The sequence below is a fragment of the Somniosus microcephalus genome, chromosome 8 (genome assembly GCF_052327205.1).
Source record: "Somniosus microcephalus isolate GS21.2 chromosome 8, FLI_Smic_1.0, whole genome shotgun sequence".
In the NCBI taxonomy this organism is placed as follows: domain Eukaryota; kingdom Metazoa; phylum Chordata; class Chondrichthyes; order Squaliformes; family Somniosidae; genus Somniosus; species Somniosus microcephalus.
The window spans coordinates 257,966,782-257,991,846 of NC_140994.1; the positions used below are offsets into that span (position 1 = coordinate 257,966,782).

General features: G+C 46.4%; 1 protein-coding gene across 1 annotated transcript in view; it reads left to right on the forward strand.

The window, feature by feature from the left end:
- Nucleotides 1-25,065, forward strand: part of diaph1 (diaphanous related formin 1) — a 432,569-nt gene that overhangs the window by 311,486 nt on the left and 96,018 nt on the right. The window contains exons 19-24 of the mRNA XM_085995955.1: nucleotides 1,805-1,903; nucleotides 2,216-2,310; nucleotides 4,034-4,135; nucleotides 6,866-7,105; nucleotides 17,093-17,222; nucleotides 24,104-24,228. Of these exons, the coding sequence (XP_085852081.1) occupies nucleotides 1,805-1,903; nucleotides 2,216-2,310; nucleotides 4,034-4,135; nucleotides 6,866-7,105; nucleotides 17,093-17,222; nucleotides 24,104-24,228 (791 nt within the window). The remainder of the gene's footprint in view (nucleotides 1-1,804; nucleotides 1,904-2,215; nucleotides 2,311-4,033; nucleotides 4,136-6,865; nucleotides 7,106-17,092; nucleotides 17,223-24,103; nucleotides 24,229-25,065) is intronic.

The window sequence follows — 25,065 nt, forward strand, 5'->3', positions numbered from 1 at the left end:
CTCTTATATTCTATGCCTCGGCTAATGAAGGCAAGTATCCCATATGCCTTTTTAACCACCTTATCCACCTGTTCTGCTGCCTTCAGGGATCTATGTACATGCACACCAAGGTCCCTCTGCTCCTCTGTCTTTCCTAGGATCTTACCATTCATTGTGTATTCCCTTGCCTTGTTAGTCCGTCCAAAATGCATCACCTCACACTTTTCAGGGTTAAATTCCATTTGCCACTGTTCCGCCCATCTGACCAACCCATCTATATCATCCTGTAGCCTGAGGCTTCCCTCCTCGCTATTTACCACCCCACCAATTTTCGTGTCATCTGCGAACTTACTGATCATACCTTTTACATTCACATCCAAATCATTAATGTAGACCACAAACAGCAAGGGACCCAGCACCGATCCCTGCGGTACCCCACTGGACACAGGCTTCCAGTCACAAAAACAACCTTCCACCATCACCCTCTGCCTTCTGCCACTAAGCCAGTTTTGGATCCAATGTGCCAAGGCACCCTGGATCCCATGGGCTCTTACCTTCTCTGACCAGTCTCCTATGCAGGACTTTATCAAAAGCCTTACTGAAATCCATGTAAACCACATCCACTGCACTACCCTCATCCACACACCTAATCACCCCCTCGAAAAATTCAATCAAATTGGTCAGACATGATCGTCCCTTGACAAAGCCATGCTTACATCTAGTTCCCTCGTCTAGATCATTTATATATATTGTGAACAGCTGGGGTCCTAGCACCGATCCCTGCGGTACCCCACTAGTCACTGCCTGCCACTTGGAAAAAGACCCATTTATTCCAGCTCTTGCTTTCTGTCTGCCAAACAGTTCTCTATCCAAGTCAGCACCTTACCCCCAATCCCATGTGCTTTAACTTTGCACGCTAATCTCTTATGCGGGACCTTATCGAAAGCCTTCTGAAAGTCCAAACACACCACACCCACTGGTTCTCCCTTATCTATTCTACCAGTTACATCCTCAAAAATTCCAGTAGATTAGACAAGCCTACTTCTGTCCCTAGGTTCCTACTCATGAAAAAGCAGAGAAAGAAAGAAAGAACTTGCCTTTCACAACCTCGGGGCGTCTCAAAGAACTTTACAGCTAATTAAGTACTTTTAAAGTGTAGTCACTGTTGCAATGTTGGAAACACGGCAGCCAATGAGCACATAGCAAGGTCCCACAAACAGCAATGTGATAACAACCAGATAATCTGTTTTATGTAATGCTGGTTGAGAGTGAAATATTAGCCAGTGGTGAACTCCCCCATTTTTCTTCATAATAGTGCCATGGGATCTTTTTGAGTGGGCAAACAGGCCCTCGGTTTGACATCTCATCCGAAAGACCGCACTTTCGACAATGCAGCACTCCCTCAGTACGGCACAGGAGTGTCAGCCTAGATTTTTGTGTGCTCAAGTCACCTGGAGTTGGACTTGAACCCATAACCTTCTGACTCGGAGATGAGAGTGCTACCCACTGAGCCACAGCTGACTCGAGAGCCTAGAGGGTGGGAGTTGGGAGAAGCAGGGTGCACACAAAATAGAGAATGTAATTCTCCTGCCTCCTCTTTGTGCTTCTAGTTACTTTATTTCCTTATCACACATCCATGAGTTTTGTTATAGGCCCCAATTTCTTCAGCCTCGTTGTGTCTCCCCCATCTCAGTTTGTGTTCCCTCTTAACTTTGAACACAGATTCACAGTGTGGGTGTAGTATATATCCATTTGCCATTTTCTTTTGGTGAGCTTTAACGTTTGAACTTCAAATCCAAGTAATATTGCCTGTTTTTCTACACAGCTAAGAAGGAGCAACAAGACATGGATGACAGGAAAACGACACAGAAGAAAAAAGTGAAAGAACTAAAAGTGTTGGATGGGAAAACCGCTCAGAATCTGTGTAAGTGCATGGAGGGAATGCTGAAGTATTTATTAGTATACTGTGATATGGATGAGTCAAATCCACTTTTGCCTCTGATAGAATAATGTAAATAGTTTTATTCAGTGACAAAACAAAATAATCGAAGCTGGTTAATAGATTTACTAAATGACTATTGAAACTGTCATTCATGATGATTAAACTGATGGAAATGTGTTCTGTGTAGATCTGTTTGGACTGATCAGATTTATTTCTGCTTAATCTGTTTTGGTCTAAATGCACATGTGGATTGTACTGTGTGTATGTATGCGTAATATGTTTTGTTTTGTATAGCTATATTCTTGGGTTCTTTCCGCTTGCCATATGATCAGATCAAAAAACTGGTTCTTGAGGTGGATGAGAAGGTTCTGACAGAATCACTGATCCAGGCAAGTCTTCAAGTTTTTCCTTTATCTGCTTTATAGCGTCGGTTTTACCACAAGTATTAAGAGTGGGATGGATGCAAAGCATTTATCGATGTTGGTATTTATTTTCATCTCTTTAATAATAACGAAATTGTGTTCCGTCTTCAATATTTTACATCACTTAGCTCCCCACTGACTTTTGTGGATAATTGTGTTACACGTTGTACTACTGAACCGTACAGATCAGGAAGATCCCAGGTTTGCTCCTAATCTGTAATCAGCTATCTGACCAGTGATAAGCAAGGCTCTGTTCAGGCCAAATGAAAAACAAACATCAGCTAACCAAATACTTGCCAGTTGTCCTTTACACAGATAACCGTAAAGCAGGCAAAGGAAACAGAGCATGATCCCAAAACATAGGGGCAATATTGGAGTTTTGCAGTCAACACGCGAGCGTGCCCCTAACTGAGCTGTCATCCTCTGGTACACCTGTCAGCATTGACCCCTACAGTATGCTGCCTGTGTCAAAACAGTCTCCACGGGCAGAACAGCATGTCGACGGCAACTTGTGCCGAAGGCTTTAGGTACTCGGCAAAACACACGGCGATTGCTGATGGGGGCACAATTGCCGAATAAAATGGTTGTCACCAAAACACGGCACCGCTGTCAGCTTCACGTGGCTCAGGTTCTCCTTCTGTACTGCTTCCTTAGGGTAGTCTGTGTTGACTTTGTGTGAGCACTTGCGTTTTTAAGTGGCCCGCCAGCCTTTGCTATGTGGAGCCTCTGGGGAAATAGGACGATATAGTCGTGCTACCAAGAATTGGTATATGATCTATGGTTGTAGTCATTTATTAACCATTTTTAACTGACCCCTTTGATGGTCTTGTCGCAACTCCATGTTCCCTTTCCTCGTCTCTTCACTTCCTGCCCCATTTTGTAGCCAGGGACCAGGAGACTCTGAGAGCAGCAAATACAATGGAAAGCTAAAAGAGGCTGGGAAGTCGCCAACAGTGGAAATATGTAGAATTCTTAGTTAATTGTCTCTACACCTGACAGTGGAAAATAAACACCCAGTAGTACAGGAAACTCTCTTTTATCCAGCACCGGCGTGGTGCCGGTTTATCAAAAGGTCCGGATTACAGAGAGGTATAGTTAAAAGGCACGAGAGCGCCGTACACAGCAACAAATCCAGGCTTCCCTGTTGCTTAGCAACAGGTGCAGGAACCCCAGTCACAAGATCCAGGCGTCCCTGTTACTTAGCAACAGGTGCAGGAACCCCGGTTACACAGCCACAGATCCAGGAACGGCCACTATTTATGAAGTAAAACTTACCTGAACCTACTCCTGAATTTTGCCGGTTAACAGAGATTTCCGGTTATTTAGGTGCCGGTAAATCGAGAGTTTCCTGTACTATGTAAGGGAGTCTCTTTGATATCACCAGCCAGCTGAAAGATGTCCTGGATGAGTGAGCAACTCTTAACGTCAATACATTTTATAAAATGTAATTTAGCAGCTGTTGCGCCGTAAATGAGCCTGAAAACACCTAATCATTTCTGCAACAAACTTTAAACATTGAGTTGTTATTGGCTGCTATAATGGTGTTAGCCATTATCATGCACCAGTGGTTATATGCTGGTCAACTGACCATGTTTACTGTAGTGCAGTATAAGATCTTACGCTTGTAGTTTGGCACACTTAAGATACTACTGGAACTATAGATAATAACATGAATCGATCTTCTTTTCAGAACCTCATTAAACAGCTTCCTCAGCAGGAACAGTTGAATGCATTAGCCGAGCTGAAAGAAGAATACAATGATCTCTCTGAGCCAGAGCAGTTTGCCGTAGTGGTATGTATTCATCAGTTGCTAACACCATGACAACTGAACAAACAGGAAAAAATAGTCTCCAGTTAGTCATCTTTGGACAGTTATGCTGCACGTATCATTCTTGGGCTGACACCTGTTGAGTGCCATAATGGAACTGGGAGAACCCAATTGCTCTCGCAGCCCCCTGTATTGCCCTCAACCGGCGACAGTGTGTTAACTTTTATTCAGAATTAGGTGTAAACTTACCCCTGCACTCTGCTGCAGTCAGCATGAAACGTACCAGTTAATGAGACTACCTTTAGCGTGATTCACACTCTGGTTACTAACCTAACTCCTGAGTCATACGATGGCAAAGCTTCCACAGAAGCTCAGCGTAAACTCGAGGAACAGCACCTCATCTTCCGATTAGGCACTTTACAGCCTTCCGGACTCGATATCGAGTTCTACAATTTCAGATCATAACCTCGGCCCCTATTATATTTTTATATTTTTTTATCCACACTTTTGGTTTGTGCCTGTTCCTTTTATTTCCTCTCTCTCCCACATGGCAGCTGTCTTTCACTCTGCCAGCGCATTTCACACTTCATCTAGAGCCATTGTTTGTTTCTTTACCTGTCCTATTACCATCTCGTCTCACCTTGAATATCTCTTAATGTCTCTTCTTTCATCCCCTCCCCCATTTCCCAGCCCCCAAACTGCCTTTTAATCCGTTTCATTTCCTGCCTTTTTTTCCTCAGTCCTGACGAAGGGTTTCGACCCGAGACGTTGACTCTGTTTCTCTCTCCACGGATGTTGCCTGGCCTGCTGAGTTTTTCCAGCGTTTACTGTTGTTATTCCTGAGTCATACTACAACTTCTGCATTGATGCTCGCCCAAAGCCACTCACTGTCGGTGCAAGAGCAGTAGTGAAACTGGCCCACGAGCTGTCAGTAAATGTTAAGAGGCTTCATTCCTGATCCGTGACCGTTACAAGGAAGCCCTGCTGTGAACAGAATTAATTGCACTTTACAATGTCACCGAAGGATGATGCTCACTGATTATGCTAAAGGAAAATTGCTTCCCTCCTTCCCTTCTGCTACTGTTTGGATCGCACCCAGCAGAACTGGTTCAGAGCTGTGACATTAGACCGTATGAAGCACTGTGGGACTCGGCTTCTAGTTGATCACCTTTTATTGCCGTGCCTCTTATCTCAAGCTTAGCAGCACATTAATATTGTAAATCGTTTTCCCTCCCAACAAATATGCCCTTTCATTGCGAGAAAATTTAATTCCACACAAAAAAAAGAGTATTGTGAAAACTCTGGGCGTGTTTGGATTTCCACCCAGGTGGAAACGTTTCAGCAAATTCATTTTATTTCCTCTTCTTCATTTGAGTGCTTCTGAATGATGTGGTTTATAAAAATCAATACTTTGCTGTATTTCAGTGTAATTCAGCCCTGCTTTTCAGCCTGATCCTCTGTTAACAGGCAGTTAATTGTCACTAATCCCTTCCCGCCTCGGGTAGGCGGGTCCCAGTGCGGGGCGGGTACCCGCCTCCTTTGAAACTTACATGGAGGCGGGATGGTGTCGGGACCCCCGAATTCGGGACTTTAACCCCCCGCACGCCTCCAATCCCGACTTCACGGGTCAGTTAAAATCGAGGCCTGAGTGTCCGCATGCTATCAAACCATAAAGGGCAGCACTGCTGAACCCAGCCTTGTTCTCACCCAACATCCATGCATGCTCTTTCCAGTATGAATCATTGAATAGAAACAAGTGGAAACTCTGGTTGATTCCCTACCCTATCCTTCTGAGACCTTTATCACAGCTTTTAAAAATAGAGAAAGAATGAAAGAACTTGTAGTTATATAGCACCTTTCACGACCGTGGGACATCCCAAGCATTTCACAGCCAATGAAGCTTTTTAAAAATCCATTGCTACTAACGAGGAAACCTGGCTATGTGTTGCTTTAGAAGAAAGAAATGATTGCATTTCTCCAGCGCCTTTCAAGACCCCAGGATGTCCCAAAGCGCTTTGCAGCCAATTAAATACTTTTAAAGTGTAGTCACTGTTTGTTATGTTCATTAATAAATAGACATTCTTATTATGAACACAGCTAGCTTCTAGCTAGTCATTTATTCAGTACACGTTCTCTAGGTACAGTATCTGGAGAGATGCCGCATGTGTGCTCCTGTGTGCAGGCTGCCATCTTGACTGTTGCCTTGTGGGTAGCCTAGTGCCTCATGGGTAATGTAGTCTTAATACCTATACAGCTGGGTAGTGTAGTCTTATATACATACAGCTATATACAGCTCTACGGCTCCACCTAGTGTCCACTATAGAATGACATGCTATTGGTCACTACACTGTTGTAATGTAGGAAACGTGGCAGCCAAATTGCGCACAGCAAGCTCCCACAAACAGCAATGTGATAATGACCAGATCATCTGTTTTGGTGATGTTGGTTGAGGGGCAAGTATTGGCCAAGACCCCGGGGAGAACTCCCCCTGCTCTTCTTCGAAATAGTGGCCGCGGGATCTTGTATATCCACTTGAGCGCGCAGACGGGGCCTCAGTTTAATATCTCATCCGAAAGACGGCAGCTCCGACAGTGCAGCACTCCCTCAGTGCTGCACTGGCGTGTCAGCCCTAGATTATGTGCTCAAGTCTCGGGATCACAACTGCTTCAACCTGTCACAAAGGTGTGATATTAATGTATTTTGTTGTTTTCCTTATCGGTCGCAGTGAACCATTTTTGTTCTTTTCAATTGCAGATCAGTTCTGTGACACGTCTGAGGCCCCGACTGAACGCCATTCTGTTTCAGCTCCAGTTCGAAGAGCAGGTTAATAACATTAAGCCAGACATTGTATCGGTGAAAGCAGCCTGTGAGGAAGTGAGGAGCAGTGAAAATTTTTCCAAGCTGATGGAAATCGTTCTACTGGTGGGGAACTTCATGAACGCCGGATCACGGAATGGCGGAGCGTTTGGGTTCAGCATTAGCTTCCTTTGCAAAGTAAGTGCTACCGTCAAAATGTGATTACTGCACATTTAGTTTTCTCAAAATGGGTTGCTTGAAAAGAGTTTGATATTAATAAGAAAGACTTTCATTTATGTAGCGCCTTTCGCAACCTCAAACCGTCTCAACGTACTTTACAGCCAATAAAGTACCTTTGAAGTAGAGTCACTGTTGTCATTTAGGGAAACCTGGCAGCCAATTTGCGCACAGCAAGCGCCCACAAACAGCAATGTGATAACGACCAGATAATCTGTTTTTGTGATAAGGGTTGAGAGATAAATATGGACCAGGAGATCAGGGAGCCACTCCCCTGCTCGTCTTCGAAATAGTGCCACGGAATCTTTTACATCCACCCAAGAGGGCAGTCGGGGCCTCAGTTTAATGTCGCATCCAGAAAACGGCACTTCTGACCGTGCAGCGCTCCCTCTGTACTGTACTAGAGTGTCGGCCTAGATTTTTGCTCGGGTCTCTGGGATGGGACTTGGACCCACAACCTGCTGCTTCAGGGATGAGAGTGCTGCTACTGAGCCACGGCCAGCACCTAATGCAATGAATGACCCAATAGCCAAGAACAACCACTAGCCATGGTCGTAGTCATAGAAACATAGAAGATAGGAGCAGGAGTAGGCCATTCAGCCCCTCGAGCCTGCTCCGCCATTCAATGAGATCATGGCTGATCATCCAAATTCAGTACCCTGTCCCTGCTTTCTCTCCATATCCCTTGATCCCTTTAGCCTTAAGAAATATATCTAACTCCTTCTTGAATATATTTAATGAATTGGCCTCAACTGCCTTCTGTGGTAGAGAATTCCACAGGTTCACCACTCTCTGGGTGAAGAAATTCCTCCTCATCTCTGTCCTAAATGGCTTACCCCTTATCCTTAGACTGTGAATGTCAAATCGAATCTCTATTGGCCTTTGGATTGGAAGTGATAACTATCGCACAGTGAGCAGCTTCTGGCTCTGTTTCTCCCTCTCTTGTCCCATTGCATTTTCTCTCCTTTTCCTAACGTGTTGCTCGTTTGATTCGCCTTTAATGATGCAAGTGGGGTGAGGGGGGGTTTCTGTTTTCTTTTCCCTCTGGAGCTTCAGGTGCCAAATATTTCTGGTACTTGTTTGCCAAATCCTGTGTTGTCCCTTCAGTCGAAGAATAGGATAGAATTGGGTAATTGTATGTAATTTAGAGATTTAAGCGTGTAAGGTGCCAATATTTTCCGCCAGCGCCTTTCTTTAATCCGATGGCCAGAGTCCAACGTTCAGAGTTTTAAACAGCGAGAAAATGCCAGGTTTTGTGGGCACAATTAATTATGCAAAAAAAAAATCCTGCCAGAAACCAAATGCGTTTGCACTTCCCTTTGCCGGATAAAGGTTAAAAATGGCAAGTAAACAAGCTGGAATTTAACAAAAGGGCAAGACATAATAGGAAAAAAACATTCTGAAACCAGCATTTAAGGGAGACATACAATATATATTGCCCCACACAGTTATGCATTCATAATTTGAATTGGCCTAGAAATTCGGTCGCGCAGCGCACGTTTTTCTGGCACTAAACGACCGCCTAACGTTCCAATATGGTGGGCAGGAAGCGCACGCACATTTCCAGCTGGAAGTGCGCCACCCGCCATATTGGTGTAGGCAGATGCGTTGGCGTCGGGAGCACATGTCTGGAAAGTGCAAACAGCAGAATATCTTCTTTAAATTAGGGTCGTGCGCACCTTGCAGGGCCCATTTTAGGATCATAGGAACAGGAGTGGGCCATTTAGCCCCTTGAGCCTGTTCCGCCATTCAAAGAGATCATGGCTGATCTGTGACCCATCTCCATATACCCGCCTTTGCCCCATATCCCTTAACATCTTTGGCTAGCAACAATCTATCAATCTCAGATTTAAAATTAACAGTTGACCGTAACATCAACTATCGTTGTACCCCAGTGCATTACTCACCGCCTGCTGTACTCTCACAGCAACACGTGGGGCTAACTAGCAGGAAGATTCCCTCACCGGCGATATTTAATGGGATTATGCAGGTTAGTTGGTGGTTTGTCATTTCAGGACTGCCTGTTTAACTTAGGGTGTTTATTGATCTGTTTTACCACTCTGGAAAGTTCACTTTGTCGAAACAAAGCAAGATTTTGCTGATGTGCTGTTGTCGGCTGCCTCCAAAATAGTTTGGCTGCCCTAATGGTTGGTCTCCTAGGGCTGCCTTCAGGGCTGGAGGAGGAGGGGGAGCAGCAAGGAAGATGGCGAAGAGCAGAAGCAGCTGTCATAAGAGGGTGGCAGAGGGCACTGCGCAGGAAGCCATACCCTCCGCGGGTATTCAGGGAGCACGTGCCCTACATTAACTTTACTCGGGAGCAATGTATCTGGCACCTTCGCTTCACCAAGGAGGCGGTCACTGAGCTATGTCACCTGCTGCAGCCACAGCTCGAGCCTCGCACCAGGGCATAGACAGCACTGCCTGAGATCAGTTGTACAGGGCCTTGGTGAGACCGCACCTTGAGTATTGTGTGCAGTTTTGGTCGCCTTATCTGAGGAAGGATGTTCTTGCCATGGAGAGAGTGCAGCGAAGATTTGCCAGGCTGATACCTGGGATGGCAGGAATGACGTATGAGGAGAGATTGGGTCGATTGGGCTTATACTCGCTGGAGTTTAGATGAATGAGAGGGGATCTCATTGAAAATTATAAAATTCTAACAGGACTAGACTGACTAGATGCAGGAAGGATGTTCCCGATGGCCGGGGAGCCCAGAACCAGGGGTCACAGTCTAAGGATAACAGGTAAGCCATTTAGGACAGAGATGAGGAGGAATTTCTTCACCTAGAGAGTGGTGAACCTGTGGCATTCTCTACCACAGAAGGCAGTTGAGGCCATTTCATTAAATATATTCAAGAAGGAGTTGGATATATTTCTTAAGGCTAAGGGGATCAAGGGATATGGGGAGAAGGCAGGGACAGGGTACTGAATTTGGATGGTCAGCCATGATCTCATTGAATGGCGGAGCAGGCTCGAGGGGCCGAATGGCCTACTCCTGCTCCTATCTTCTATGTTTCTATGGCCTCTAACTTTTACGCCATGGGTTCCTTTCAGGCTGCAGCAGGTGAAATCAGCGGCATCTCAACAACAACTACTGCTTGCATTTATATAGCGCCTTTAATGTAGCAAAGCATCCTAAGGCACTTCATAGGAGCGTTAACAAACAAAATTCGACACTGAGCCACATAAGGAAATAATAGGACAGAAGAGGTAGGTTTTAAGGAGCGTCTTAAAGGAGGAGAGCAAGGTCGAGAGGTTTCGGGAGGGAATTCCAGCGCTTTTGGCTGGAGGAGGTTCCTGGGATAGGGTGGCTCAAGGCCATGGAGGGATTTGAAAACCAGGATGAGAATTTTAAAATTGAGGCGTTACGGGACTGGGAGCCAGTGTAGGTCAGTGAGCACAGGGGTGATGGATGAATGGGACTTGGTGCGAGTCAGGATACGGGCAGCAGAGCTTTGGATGAGATTAAGTTTATGGGGGTGGAAGATGGGAGGTTGGCCAGGAGAGCATTGGAATAGTCAAGTCTCAAGGTAACAAAGGCATGGATGAGGGTTTCAGCAGTGGATGAGCTGAGGCAAGGGCAGAGACGGGCGATGTTACGGAGTTTACAGTTCACCGGTGTATCAGGGAGGTCACCGAGGCTGTCCACAGTTTGAAAACAATAGATGAGCAGATACAATTAGTGATTAAGTGATACCAAGCTATGGCTTTAAAAGCCTGTAGTTTGTAGGAGACACTGAACCAGATAGACCATGAATGTCCCATATTTGACCCCTGATCTAGACTGAGTACATAAGAAGCAGGAGCAGGAGCAGGAGTAGGCCATTTGGCCCCTCGAGCCAGCTCCGCCATTCAATGAGATCATGGCTGATCTGACCTTGGCCTTGACTCCCCTGTAGCTCAAATATCTGTCTATCTCCACCTTGAATATATTCAATGACTCCGTCTCCACAGCTCTCTGGGGTAGAGAATTCCAAAGATTCACGACCCTCTGAGAGCCCCCTCAGAATCTTATATGTTTCAATCAGATCACCTCTCATTCTTCTAAACTCCAATGAGTATTGATCTCAACAGTAGAGTCATTATAATTGGCATCAGTGTCCCCAGGCTACTCAACGGTGTTTTCCACCACCCCCCGCCCCCGCCGATCACGTACCAGTGACCGCTGCTGGAATGTGCTTCTATGTGGTCGTCAGATGAGAATAGGATTGGCTTCTGCTGCAGTGCCCTGAACGATTGAAAGAACTGCTGATGCTCACCGCCAAAACTTGTACCTGAAGTACAGGTGGGCTCCTGGCACCTGAGAAACTGTGTATCCAGCGTGAGTCAGGACTTGAAGAAAAATAGGAAGGGGATAGATTCACAAGTTTTCTTTTTAAACTCTTAATATCTGGAGTTTGATTTTTTTTTAAATATTCCTTCACGGGATGTGGGCGTCGCTGGCAAGGCCAGCATTTATTGCCCATCCCTAGTTGCCCTTGAGAAGGTGGTGGTGAGCCGCCTTCTTGTACCGCTACACTATGTAATGTTCTCTGAGCAAATAACTTATTTCTCCCTCGGGTGAGAGAGTGCGCATGGTGAAATCTGTAATTTTGCATCTCCCATGTTACTGTCCTGTAATTTTTAAATGGTTTATTCCAGTGAACATCATGTTTACTAGTTTAGCCGACTTTCCCATTCTGTCCATGCTTTTTGTGAGTTTCTTTCTTTTAAATCACAATTTATAAAATAACAGGTCAGAAATTGATTGTCAAGGTGATCGTTATTAAGACTTCCGTTTGCACTTGTGACCAAACCTGGTGGAAGCAGCATTCACCTCTGGCAACTCATCCCTGGTAATCAATAGTCTTTTTGCAGCAGAATGAATTTGGTAATTTAATCTACTCTGATGTTCTGTAAAGTGAAGGTCCCTTAGAACAACAGGATCAAATAAATCTTTCAATGAAAGAAAGTAAGACTTGCATTTATATAGCACCTTTCATAACCTCAGGACGTCCCAAAGCGCTTTACAGCCAATGAAGTAGCCTTTGAAGTGGAGTCACTGTTGTAATGTAGGAAACACAGCAGCCAATTTGCGCACAGCAAGCTCCCACAGACAGCACTGTGATAATGACCAGGCAATCTGTTTTTGTGATGTTGATTGAGAGATAAATATTAGCCAGGACACCAGGGATAACTTCCCTGATCATCTTCGAAATAGTACCATGGGATCTTTTACGTTCACCCGAGAGGTCAGACGGGGCCTCGGTTTAACGTCTCATCCAAAAGCCGACACCTCCGACAGTGCAGCACTCCCTCAGTACTGCACTGAAGTATCGACCTAGATTATGTGCTCAAGTCTCTGGAGTGGGACTTGAACCTACAACCTTCTTTCTGACTCGGAGGCAAGAGTGCTACCAACAATGTTTTTTTTTATTCGTTTGTGGGATTTGGGCGTCGCTGGCAAGGTCAGCATTTATTGCCCATCCCTAATTGCCCTTGAGAAGGTGCTGGTGAACCGCCTTCTTGAACCGCTGTAGTCCGTGTGGTGAAGGTACTCCCACAGTGCTGTTAGGGAGTTCCAAGATTTTGACCCAGCAACGATGAAGAATCGGCGATATACTTCTAAGTCAGGATAGTGTGTGACTTGAAGGGGAACTTGGAGGTGATGGTGTTCCCATGCGCCTGCTGCCCTTGTCCTACTAGGTGGTAGAGGTCGCGGGTTTGGGAGGTGCTGCCGAAGAAGCCTTGGCGAGTTGCTGCAGTGCATCTTGTAGATAGTACACACTGCAGCCAAGGTACGCCGGTGGTGGAGGAAGTGAATGTTTAGGGTAGTGGATGGGTGCCAATCAAGCGGGCTGCTTTGTCCTGTATGGTGTCGAGCTTCTTGAGTGTTGTTGGAGCTGCACTCATCCAGGCAAGTGGAGAGTATTCCATCACACTCCTAACTTGTGCCTTGTAAATGGTAGAAAGGCTTTGGGGAGTCAGGAGGTGAGACACTCGCCGCAGAATACCCAGCCTCTGACCTGCTCTTGTTGCCACAGTGTTTATGTGGCTGATCCAGTTAAGTTTCTGGTCAATGGTGACCCTCAGGATGTTGAAGGTGGGGGGGATTCGATCCATCACAGACTCGATAGGCCGAATGGCGGCCTCCTGTGCCGTTATGACTATGATTCGGCGATGGTGATGCCATTGAATGTCAAGGGGCGGTGGTTAGACTCTCGCTTGTTGGAGATAGTCATTGCCTGGCACTTCTGTGGTGGGAATGTTACCTGCCACTTATGACCAAGCCTGAATGCCGTCCAGGCCTTGTTGCATATGGGCATGGATTGATTCATTATATGAGGAGTTGTGAATGGCACTGAACACTGTGCAGTCATCAGCGAACATCCCCATTTCTGCCCTTATGTTGGCGGGAAGGTCATTGATGAAGCAGCTGAAGATGGTTGGGCCTAGGACACTGCCCTGAGGAACTCCTGCAGCGATGTCCTGGGGCTGTGATGATTGACCTTCAGTCGCCACAACCATCTTCCTTTGTGCTTGGTATGACTCCAGCCAGTGGAGAGTTTCCCCCCCGATTCCCATTGACTTCAGTTTTACTAGGGCTCCTTGATGCCAGATTCGGTCAAATGCTGCCTTGATGTCAAGGGCAGTCACTCTCACCTCACCTCTGGAATTCAGCTCCTTTGTCCATGTTTGGACGAAGGCTGTAATGAGGTCGGGAGCCAAGTGGTCTTGGCGGAACCCAAACTTGGCATCAGTGAGCAGGTTATTGGTGAGTAAGTGCCGCTTGATAGCACTGTCGATGATGATTAATTTGAAATTAGGTATTTTGTTATAATGTGCCATATAAATTGAATAAAACACATTAAGAATGAAAGATCTCCCCAGTACAGGAATTACCCCATTATTATTAAAGTTCCCGCCCCCCAACTCTAACCATTTAGTGGGTGTTAGCACAAATATTTGAGGTAAGTTGTTATTTTGTTTGCAGTCTCAAGGGGAGTCCATTCCTGGAGCCTGCAACAGAAACTTTGCTGCTGCGGCACCAAGTTAGTTATAGGAGAAAATTGACAACACAATGAACTGGAGTCATAGATAGTACAGCACAGAAGGAGGCCATTTGGCCCATTGAGTCTACCCTGGCTCTTTCGTAGAGCAATCCAGTTAGTCCCATTTCCTCACTCTTTCCCCATATCCCTGCAATTTTTTCTCCTTCACGTATTTGTCCAATTCCCTTTTGAAGGCTACTATTGAATCTGTATCCACCACCCTATCAGGCAGCGCATTCCAAATCCTAACCACTCGTTGCGTAAAAAAGTTTTTCCTCCTGTCGCCTCTGGTTCTTTTGCCAATCACCTTAAATCTGTGCCCTCTGGTTATCGACCCTTCAGCCATTGGAAACAGTTTCTCTTTATTTACTCTGTCTAAACCCTTCATGATTTTAAACACCTCTTATCAAAGCACCTCTTAGTCTTCTCTGCTCTAAGGAGAGCAACCTTGTTACGGTTTGGGCTTTTTCTACAAGCTCTTATTTGTTTTTAACCTGTGTTAATAACTGCTCAATATGTACTGCTGTTAAGAGATATGATGACATCGGGTGCACCAAGTGTACCTATGTCATCAATCCGTCATCAACAAATTCTTTGGAAACAAATTTGTGATTTTTCACACACAGCACATAAAGAAAATCTTCCTCATGTCTACAATCGAGCCTTGTTTTTAATATTCAGACATGATTCAGGAATATAATAGCACCACGCAGCTCAGGAGTGCCACATGTATTACAGTAATCCTAATCGGCAGCTGTGCCCGGGAAATAAGCAAGGAACCAATAATGCTAATGGCTTTGCAATACTTTCGCGCATAATTTATTGATCAGATGGAGCACATCAAGGTTTCTCGAAATAGCCTATGCTATTCCCCCCACGCAGTCGTCCATCTAAACAAGCAGCCCGCTCAGGTGGTGAGAGTAGAATCCTGGGAGCAGATCCTTTGCCTTCACCACACCTCTATTACGAATGGTGCACGGCATGGCTCAACATAAGGGAGGGAAAATGTCAGCAGTTGTCTGAAAATGTCATTCTGAAGTTTTTTCCCCCTCAGGTTGTTTCTTCCTCACTTTTTTTTGTTGCCATTTTTCACCTCCCTTCTCCTGGTTTTAAACTGGACTGCAGTAACATGGGCACCAGTCACGCCTCATTGTGAGCCGAAACAGTGAACATCAGCAAGCTATTCGACCATGGGTGAGGGAAGATCATTAGAGCCAAACTCCACCTGGTTCTCACCCAGTCATCGCGCGTGCATTCCCGCAACAGCAGTCCCTGAATAGTGATCAGAAATGGCATCCCTGGGCTATTTTCTCTCCCTGATCCAAGATGCTGATGTCCATAGCACCCGCCCCTTCCGCCCCACTCCCCAACCCCTACTCTACTGCTCGCTGCTGTAAGGTAGCATCACACGGGAGTTCTGCTGTACATTGCAATCAAATCGCCAGTCGGTTCTTCAGCAAAACTCATCATTTTTGTGCTTATTATTGGGAGACTTGTATTACAAGAGTGTTCTAAAATAACAATAGTACCTTTCTGACCGAGTTAGCAGGGCAGTTATTGACCAGGGCTAGTGGTGTGTTTTCAAAGTCTATGTTCGTTCAGAAGTGTCTGCAATTTTTAAATTACAATCAGTAGCTTTACCTTATGGCTTAGTTGATGATGTGCATTGTGTTGAGCTGAGCCGTACAGAACAGCAAGGCCCCAGGATCAATTCCTGATCTGGGCGGAGTTAGCTGATTTCAATCAGGGTGGTAGTAAGGTAGGCCACAATGGGGCTGTGGTGGAAAGGGTGGACAGCTTTAAGTTCCTCGGAGTCCACATCACAGAAGACCTCTCCTGGTCCCTCAATACCTCCTCTCTGGTGAAGAAGGCCCAGCAGCGCCTATATTTCCTAAGGAGGCTGAAGGTATGTAACCTGTCACCCCTGATCCTCTCTAACTTTTACCGCTGCACAATAGAGAGCATCCTGACAAACTGTATCGCAGTATGGTATGGCAGCTGTAGCTACTATGACCGGAAAGCCCTGCAGCGGGTAGTCGAAACTGCCCAAAGCATTACCGGCTACCGACCATAGAGCACATATACCAGAAACGCTGTCTACGGAGGTCACGGTCCATCATCAAAGACCCTACCTGCCCCAGCCACAGTCTGTTCGCCCTCCTGCCATCTGGGAGACGCTACAGATGCATTCGCACCCGTACGACCAGATTTAGGAACAGCTTCTTTCCCAGGGCTGTCATCCTACTGAACTCCACAAATAAACTCGAAAGCCTGCACATCTGCCAATGCACTTTATTATGGTTATGTTTATGTTAATGTATTACAAGCCAAATGTATGTTGAATGTTTAAATGTCTTAATCTAAATGTACACTCTCGGGAGCCGCAAGCCTACATTTCGTTGTACTGCACTTGTGCACTAACAATGACAATAAAGTTGATTTGATTTGATTTGATACCTCTGAGCCGGGGAAGGAGTTAAACAGCCAGATTCAACACTCCTGCTCTCCTATCCAGTGCCACCAGTGGAGAGATGCTGAAATGACAGGTGAAGATGGGATGCTTCTCAGCTGTGACTTTTTATCTGGACTCACTGGGGGTAATTTTGATTGGTGCGATAGTGCAAAGCGGGCGATAGCGAACCGACAGCCCGTTTTGCGTCTCTCCCGATTTTGATTTTCCACTGACGTCAATGACAATAAATATCAGGGCTGCTGAGTTACAATGAAGAGTGGGCAGTTGAGCAAAGCACTTGAAGGAGTCCAGCACCTCTAGAACTGTATCCCAGCCAGAGTTCAGTGCCACTGGGGAGATGGGACATTTTTCTTTTCCCAAAATAATGAAGTGCAGCCTCTGCTTCTCCTGACTTTCTTTTTAAGCTATGACTCATGTTACACACTTTTTTCTTCCTTTTCTTAACAGTTAAAAGATACAAAATCAGCTGATCAGAAGATGACACTGATGCACTTTTTAGCGGAAATGTGTGAAGAACAATACCCCGAAGTCATTCACTTCACAGAAGAGCTAAACCACGTGGAAAAAGCAAGCCGAGGTGAGGGATGTGTAAGGCTTTTAAATCGAGAGAGTGACCTAGATAATAAGAGGGAGAAAATATTACTCTCGCCATCCATTAACGCTCGCTGCAAAGTGCGTAGCCATTGATCAGAGCTGGTATAGCAGCCATCTCTGCCACTGACCTACTTAGCATTGAAAGCTCTGCCTCCAGCTTTCAATTTGTTTTACAAGCACAGGCATTGCACAATGATTTCTGGTTTCTCTAATGTATTCTAAAAAGCTTGATCACATTAAAAGGAACATATAGCTTGAGATTGATACAAACCCACTGATGTCAGGGGTGACTGTCTAGAGACTGACGGGGATTTGTGCGCACTTCAATTAGTAATAAGAGCACTAGGTTTTAAAACTTATCCATTTTGCAGTAAAAATTATCATCGCTAGGGCCCACTGTGGTTCCATCAAAAGCTTTTCACCGCTTCAATATGCAGTGTTTGCTTTAACCCTTTTGAGGCATTTTTTCACAGAAATCACAGAAACCCCACAGTGCAGATAGAGGCCATTTCGGCCCATCGAGCCTGCACCGACACATATCCCACCCGATCCCTGTAACCCCTACACCAACACATATCCCACCCTATCCCCGTAACCCCACGTATTTAATCCCCCTAACACCACGTATTTAATCCCCCTAACACTAAGGGTCAATTTATCATAGCCAATCAACCTAACCCGCACATCTTTGGACTGTGGGAGGAAACCGGAGCACCCGGAGGAAACCCACGCAAACACGGGGAGAATGTGCAAACTCCACACAGACAGTCACCCGAGGCCGGATTCGAACCCGGGTCCCTGGCGCTGTGAGGCAACAGTGCTAACCACTATGCCACCGTGCTGCCCCTGTTTCGACTGAAGGGGAAAACAATTCTTCAGATAAAAATGGAGAAAAAAAAAGATGATGATGCCGGGAAATACAAAAATGACGGGCAGGGAAGGCCCATCTGGTTCATCAAGCCAGCCCCACGCAGTCGTGATGCCAGAAGCATCGTCATTAGAACGCTCCCCACCCGCAGCCATGTAATCTCCTGGGAGAGTCAGAATCACCACACTAGCCGATTTGAAAGAACGCGCAAGTAAATGTTTTGCATGGGACCTGGTTTCTTTATGGTGCCAGTTGACCTGCTGTGTGTTTCTACAACAACAACTGCTTGCATTTATACAGCGCCTTTAACGTCGTAAAACGTCTCCAGGTGCTTCACAGGAGCGATCATCAAAACAAAATTTGACACCAACCCACATGAGATATTGGGACAGGTGACCAACAGCGTCTTAAAAGAGGAGAGAGGTGGAGAGGTTTAGGGAGGAAATTCCAGAGTTTGGTGTTCAGGCAGAACTGTATCCCAGCCCAGAGTTCAGTGCCACTGGGGAGATGGACAGCCAAGCTGTTCCATGTTGGGTGAAAATAAATTCACATCTAATCTGTGGTAAAGTAAAAGGTGCAGTTTATTGAAAACCGAGCTCTGGGAGAAGCACCTCAGACCCCGCGGTCTGTGCGAGCACCTTCTCCCCGATCAACAAAATTCACAAGCTTATATACAGTACAAGACTGGAGCACACCGATAGCCGTACATTACTTATTCCTTGGCCAATCCGGCTCCCTGGCAACAGCCACCACCCCGCCCCCCCCCAAATTATATTCCTTCGAAAACAACCTAATTATAACTTTACATCGTTAGCTAAGCCCCTTCTTTCAGTTCTGTTTTTTATCTAAGTTTGTCCAGTTATCTGGACTGCAGGGTCCATTCTTGCTTCATCGTGGCTTTGGCCGATCTGAGTCAGTGACTCGTGATTGGACATGGCTCAAAGGTTAATCAAATATACCTTACATACATCCGCGTGACAGTTGTTACTTCGTAACCCGATTGTTCTGCAAATTTTAACCTTGTTATTGCAGCTTCTCATATCCCCACATGCTTAATCCCTTTTGTAGTTCAGTTTCTGACCATCTGTTCCATTTGTGGCTTCAACTAGTTTCAACCGAAACTAGGTTGTCGTGCTGTGTCGCTTGACTGCGACATTCAACTGGTTCAAATCCCAACCCTTCATTCCAGTACAGCTATAACACTGGCATCTATCCGACAATGTGGAAAACTGCCCAGGTATGTTTTGTCCACAAAAAGCAGGACAAATCCAACCTGGCCAATTACCGCCCCATCAGTCCACACTCAATCATCAGCAAAGTGATGGAAGGTGTCATCGACAGTGCTATCAAGCGGTACTTATTCACCAATAACCTGCTCACTGATGCCCAGTTTGGGTTCCGCCAAGACCACTCAGCTCCCGACCTCATTACAGCCTTGGTCCAAACATGGACAAAGGAGCTGAATTCCAGAGGTGAGGTGAGGGTGACTGCCCTTGACATCAAGGCAGCATTTGACCGAGTCTGGCATCAAGGAACCCCAGTAAAATTGAAGTCAATGGGAATCGGGGAAAACACTCCACTGGCTGGAGTCATACCAAGCACAAAGGAAGATGGTTGTGGCAGTTGAAGGTCAATCATCACAGCCCCAGGACATTGCTGCAGGAGTTCCTCGGGGCAGTGTCCTAGGCCCAACCATCTTCAGCTGCTTCATCAATGACCTTCCCTCCAACATAAGGTCAGAAATGGGGATATTCGCTGATGACTGCACAGTGTTCAGCGCCATTCACAACTCCAAGATAATGAAGCAGTCCATGCCCGCATGCAACAAGACCTGGATGACGTTCAGGCTTGGGCTGATAAGTGGCAGGTAATATTCGCGCCACAGAAGTGCCAGGCAATGACTATCTCCAACAAGCGAGAGTCTAACCACCTCCCCTTGACATTCAATGGCATTACCATCGCCAAATCTCCCACTATCAACATCCTGGGGGTCACCATTAACCCGAAACTTAACTGGACCAGCCACATAAATACTGTGGCAACAAGAGCAGGTCAGAGGCTGGGTATTCTGCGGCGAGTGCCTCACCTCCTAACTCCCCAAAGCCTTTCCACCATCTACAAGGCACAAGTAAGGAGTGTGATGGAATACTCTCCACTTGCCTGGATGAGTGCAGCTCCAACAGCACTCAAGAAGCTCGACACCATCCAGGACAAAGCAGCCCTCTTGATTGGCACCCCATCCACCACTTTAAACATTCACTCCCTCCACCACCGGCGTACCGTGGCTGCAGTGTGTACCATCTACAAGATGCACTGCAGCAACTCGCCAAGGCTTCTTCGGCAGCACCTCCCAAACCCGCGACCTCTTCCACCTAGAAGGACAAGGGCAGCAGGTGCATGGGAACACCACCACCTCCAAGTCCCCCTCCAAGTCACACACCATCCTGACTTAGAAGCATATCGCCGATCCTTCATCGTCGCTGGGTCAAAATCCTGGAACTCCCTACCTAACAGCACTGTGGGAACACCTTCACCACATGGACTGCAGCGGTTCAAGAAGGCGGCTCACCACCACCTTCTCAAGGGCAACTAGGGATGGGCAATAAATGCTGGCATTGCCAGCGACGCCCTGATCCCATAAACAAATTTTTTTTAAAGGCAGGTGAAGGCACGGCTGCCAATGGTGAAGCGATTAAAATCGGAGATGCACAAGCGGCCAGAATTGGAGGAGCGCAGATATCTCGGGTTATAGAGCTGGAGGAGGTTACAGAGGCAGGGTGGGGCGAGGGCATGGAGCGATTTTTTTTTTAAATTCATTGATAGGATGTGGGCATCGCTGGCTGGCTAGGCCTGCATTTAGTGCCCATCCCTAATTGCCCTTGAGAAGATGGTGGTGAGCTGCCTTCTTGAACCGCTGCAGTCCATATGGTGTAGGTACACCCACAATGCTGTCAGGAAGGGAGTTCCAGGATTTTGGCCCAGCGACAGTAAAAGAACAGCGATACAGGTCCAAGTCAGGATGGTGTGTGGCTTGGAGGGGAACTTGTAGGTGGTGATGTTCCCATGCGTCTGCTGCCCTTGTCCTTCTAAGTGGTAGAGGCCGCGGGTTTGGAAGGTGCTGTTGAAGGAGCTTTGGCGAGTTGCTGCAGTGCATCTTGTAGATGGTACACACTGCAGCCACAGTGTGCCGGTGGTGGAGGGAGTGAATGTTGAAGGTGGTGGATGGAGTGCCAATCAAGCGGGCTGCTTTATCCTGAATGGTGTCGAGCTTCTTGAGTGTTGTTGGAGCTGCACTCATCCAGGCAAGTGGAGAGTATTCCATCACACTCCTGACTTGTGCCTTGTAGATGGTGGAAAGGCTTTGGGGAGTCAGGAGGTGAGACACTCGCCGCGGAATTCTCAGCTTCTGGCCTGCTCTTGTAGCCACAGTATTTATATGGCTGGTCCAGTTCAGTTTCTGATCAATGGAAACCCCCAGGATGTTGATAGTGGGGGATTCAGCGATGGTAATGCCATTGAATGTCAAGGGGAGATGGTTAGAGTCTCGCTTGTTGGAGATGGTCATTGCCTGGCACTTGTGTGGTGCGAATGTTACTTGCCACTTGTCAGCCCAAGTCTGAATGTTGTCCAGGTCTTGCTGCATATGGACACGGACTGCGTCAGTGTCTGACGAGTCTCGAATGGTGCTGAACAGTGTGCAATCATCAGCGAACATCCCCACTTCTGACCTTATGATGGAGGGAAGGTCATTGATGAAACAGCTGAAGATGGTTGGGCCTAGGACACTGCCCTGAGGAACTCCTGCAGTGATGTCATGTGATTGAGATGAATGACCTCCAACAACCGCAGCCAACTTCCTTTGTGCTAGGTATGATTCCAACCAATGGAGAGTTTTCCCCTTGATTCCCATTGACTTCAGTTTTGCTAGGGCTCCTTGATGCCACACTCGATCAAATGCTGCCTTGATGTCGAGGGCAGTCACTCTCACCTCACCTCTTGAGTTCAGCTTTGAAAACCAGGATGAGAATTTTTAAATTCTGGTGTTGCTAATGTGGGTCAGCGAGCACAGGGGTGATGGATGAACGGGATTAGATGCGAGTCAGGGTACGACCACCAGAGTTTTGGATGAGCTGAAGTTTACGGAGTGTGCAAGGTTGGGAGGCTGGTCAGGAGACCATTGGTTGAGTCTAGAAGTAACAAAGGCTTGGCTGGGGGTTTCAGCAGCGGATGAGCTGAGGTGGGGGCAGAGACGGCTGATGTTAGAGATGGGAGTAGGCGGTCTCGGAGATGGAGCGGATATGGGGTTGGAAGCTCAGTCAGGGTCAAATAGGACGCCAAGGTTGTGAATGGTCTGGTTCAGCCTCAGGCCAGGGAGAGGGATGGAGTCGGTGGCTGGGGAGCAGAGTTGTGGCAGGAACCGAAGACTGGCTTTGGTCTTCCCAATATTCAATTGGAGGAAATTTCTGCTCATCCAATACTGGATGTCGGACAAGCAGCATACCAAATCAGAGGCCGTGGTGGGGTTGAGAGAGGTGGTGGTGAGGTGGAGCTGGGTGTTGTTAGTGTACATGTGGAACCTGGCGTGTGTTTGGATAATGTCGCCGAGGGGCAGCATGTAGATGAGTAATGGGAGGGGGCCAAGGATAGAACCTTGGGGGACTCCAGAGTTAACCGTGTGGGAGCGGGAAGAGAAACATTTATTGTATTTATTTACCCGCTTGCTTCACCCTTCCCCAAACTGCGGGGCTGGAGAAAGGATAGTACAGGGCCTTGGTGAGACCACACCTCGAGTATTGTGTGCAGTTTTGGTCGCCTTATCTGAGGAAAGATGTTCTTGCCTTGGAGGGAGTGCAGTGAAGATTCACCAGACTGATACCTGGGATGGCAGGAATGATGTGTGATGAAATATGCCATTCATCACTCATCTGTATTCTCTGTGTGATTGTGCCTGTGACTGTGGTTTAGTTTCAGTTTCATTTCCCTTACCTCAGTTCCGTTTCCTCACCTTGTATTGTATTGTGTGTAGGGCTCCGCCCATACCTGGCCCCTATGTAAGCAGGCTCAACGTGCCTCACATCCAGTACTGCAGACCTCTGGATGGAAGACACCTCTCCACTGTGTGTTACCTTCTAAGTTAATAAAAGCCTTGTTTTGTTCCGCTAACATTGAGTCTCGGATTTATTGAGGCACATCATGATGTATGAGGAGAGATTGGGTCGATTGGGCTTATACTCGCTGGAGTTTAGAAGAATGAGAGGGGATCTCATTGAAACTTATAAAATTCTAACAGGACTAGACAGACTTGATGCAGGAAGGATGTTCCCGATGGCGGGGGAGTCCTGAACCAGGGGACACAGTCTAAGGATAACGGGTAAGCCATTTAGGACAGAGATGAGGAGGAATTTCTTCACCCAGAGAGTGGTGAACCTGTGGAATTCTCTACCACAGAAGGCAGTTGAGGCCAATTCATTAAATATATTCAAGAAGGAGTTGGATATATTTCTTAAGGCTAAAGGGATCAAGGGATATGGGGAGAAGGCAGGGACAGGGTACTGAATTTGGATGATCAGCCATGATCTCATTGAATGGCGGAGCAGGCTCGAGGGGCCAAATGGCCTACTCCTGCTCCTATCTTCTATGTTTCTATAAATCAGCCACTTCTGTCCAGTGACTTTCGCCGGGCAGTATATGTATGTAGACATCGGTCAAGAGCACAGTCGTTCTCAGATATGATGCTTCCTGTGGATTGATTCCACGAGACGTGACAGCTCTTTGGTGCCACAGCCATATGTCAGTTCTTCACGCGTGAGCCTGCGCAGTCACCATCAGCAAGCTTTTCATTGATGGAGCTGAAGCTGAGCCTTTCCTCGTGCAACCTGTACACTTATCTAGCTCAGCACAGACTCTCTCTTCCTGTAATTCCCCACACTGCATGTTTAAGAAGCTGCAAAACAAATAGTGCTCAAGATAGGTTAACGTGTTTGTCTTCTTTACAGTTTCTGCAGAAATGCTGCAGAAGAATCTCGAACAGATGGGGAAACAGATTGCCACATTGCAGAAAGACATCGACAGCTTTCCACAATCCAGCGACGGCCAAGACAAGTTTGTAGAGAAAATGACAATATCCTTTCGCTTTGCTTAATTAAATTAGAGCCGTTCTTCATATTTGATTTATATTGATGCGAGCCATTGGCCGCCTGCCTGCCTTTGCTTCACATGTTTAACAAAACATAGAATTTGGGTGGGAGCATTCAGCATTCACCGCTTTATGATATCGCCAGAGTTACCGCCAGCATTGCAATAGCGCAGATTGGAAAATCTATCTTAATGCTAATTGTTCTTGTACTGTAGATTTAATGAATATTGAGTTCCAGCACCTTTAAACAGGTTTACTAGTGACCACATGCCATGTGGGGGGAAAAAATCTAACTGCAGCACATTTTTGAACTCTGAGCTATAAAGTATTCATTCTGCGTTTACAAGAGCAATCTAATCGAGGTCTGTAAAATGATAGAGATTTGATAGGGTAAATACAGAGAAGCTATTTTCTCTGGTGGAGGGAATCCCGAACAAGACTCAACTCAAAAAGAAAAAGCTCTAGATGCAGCGTCAATTGAAATTTTCAATAGATTTTTGCTAAGTATGGTTATCTAGGGTTATGGAGCAAAGGCAGGTAATGGGTACAGATCTAATTACATGGCGGAATGGCAGTGAGTTGAATGGCTTGCTCGTGTTCCTATGTTCCATTCATGGGACTTGTCGCCAGGCAGTGCAATCAAATAATTAACTGGTTCCAGTGACCTTTCTCTTTTTTAAGAAGTTAGCAAGGGTCACATTGATCCTGCTATCTCTAATTTTTCAATGCTCTATTGGTCTAGGGTCATCGTACTATGAATAGTGCACATCTGAGAGAGAGAATGAGCTGTGAATTGAAACAGTAGAGATAAAAAAAGGAAAA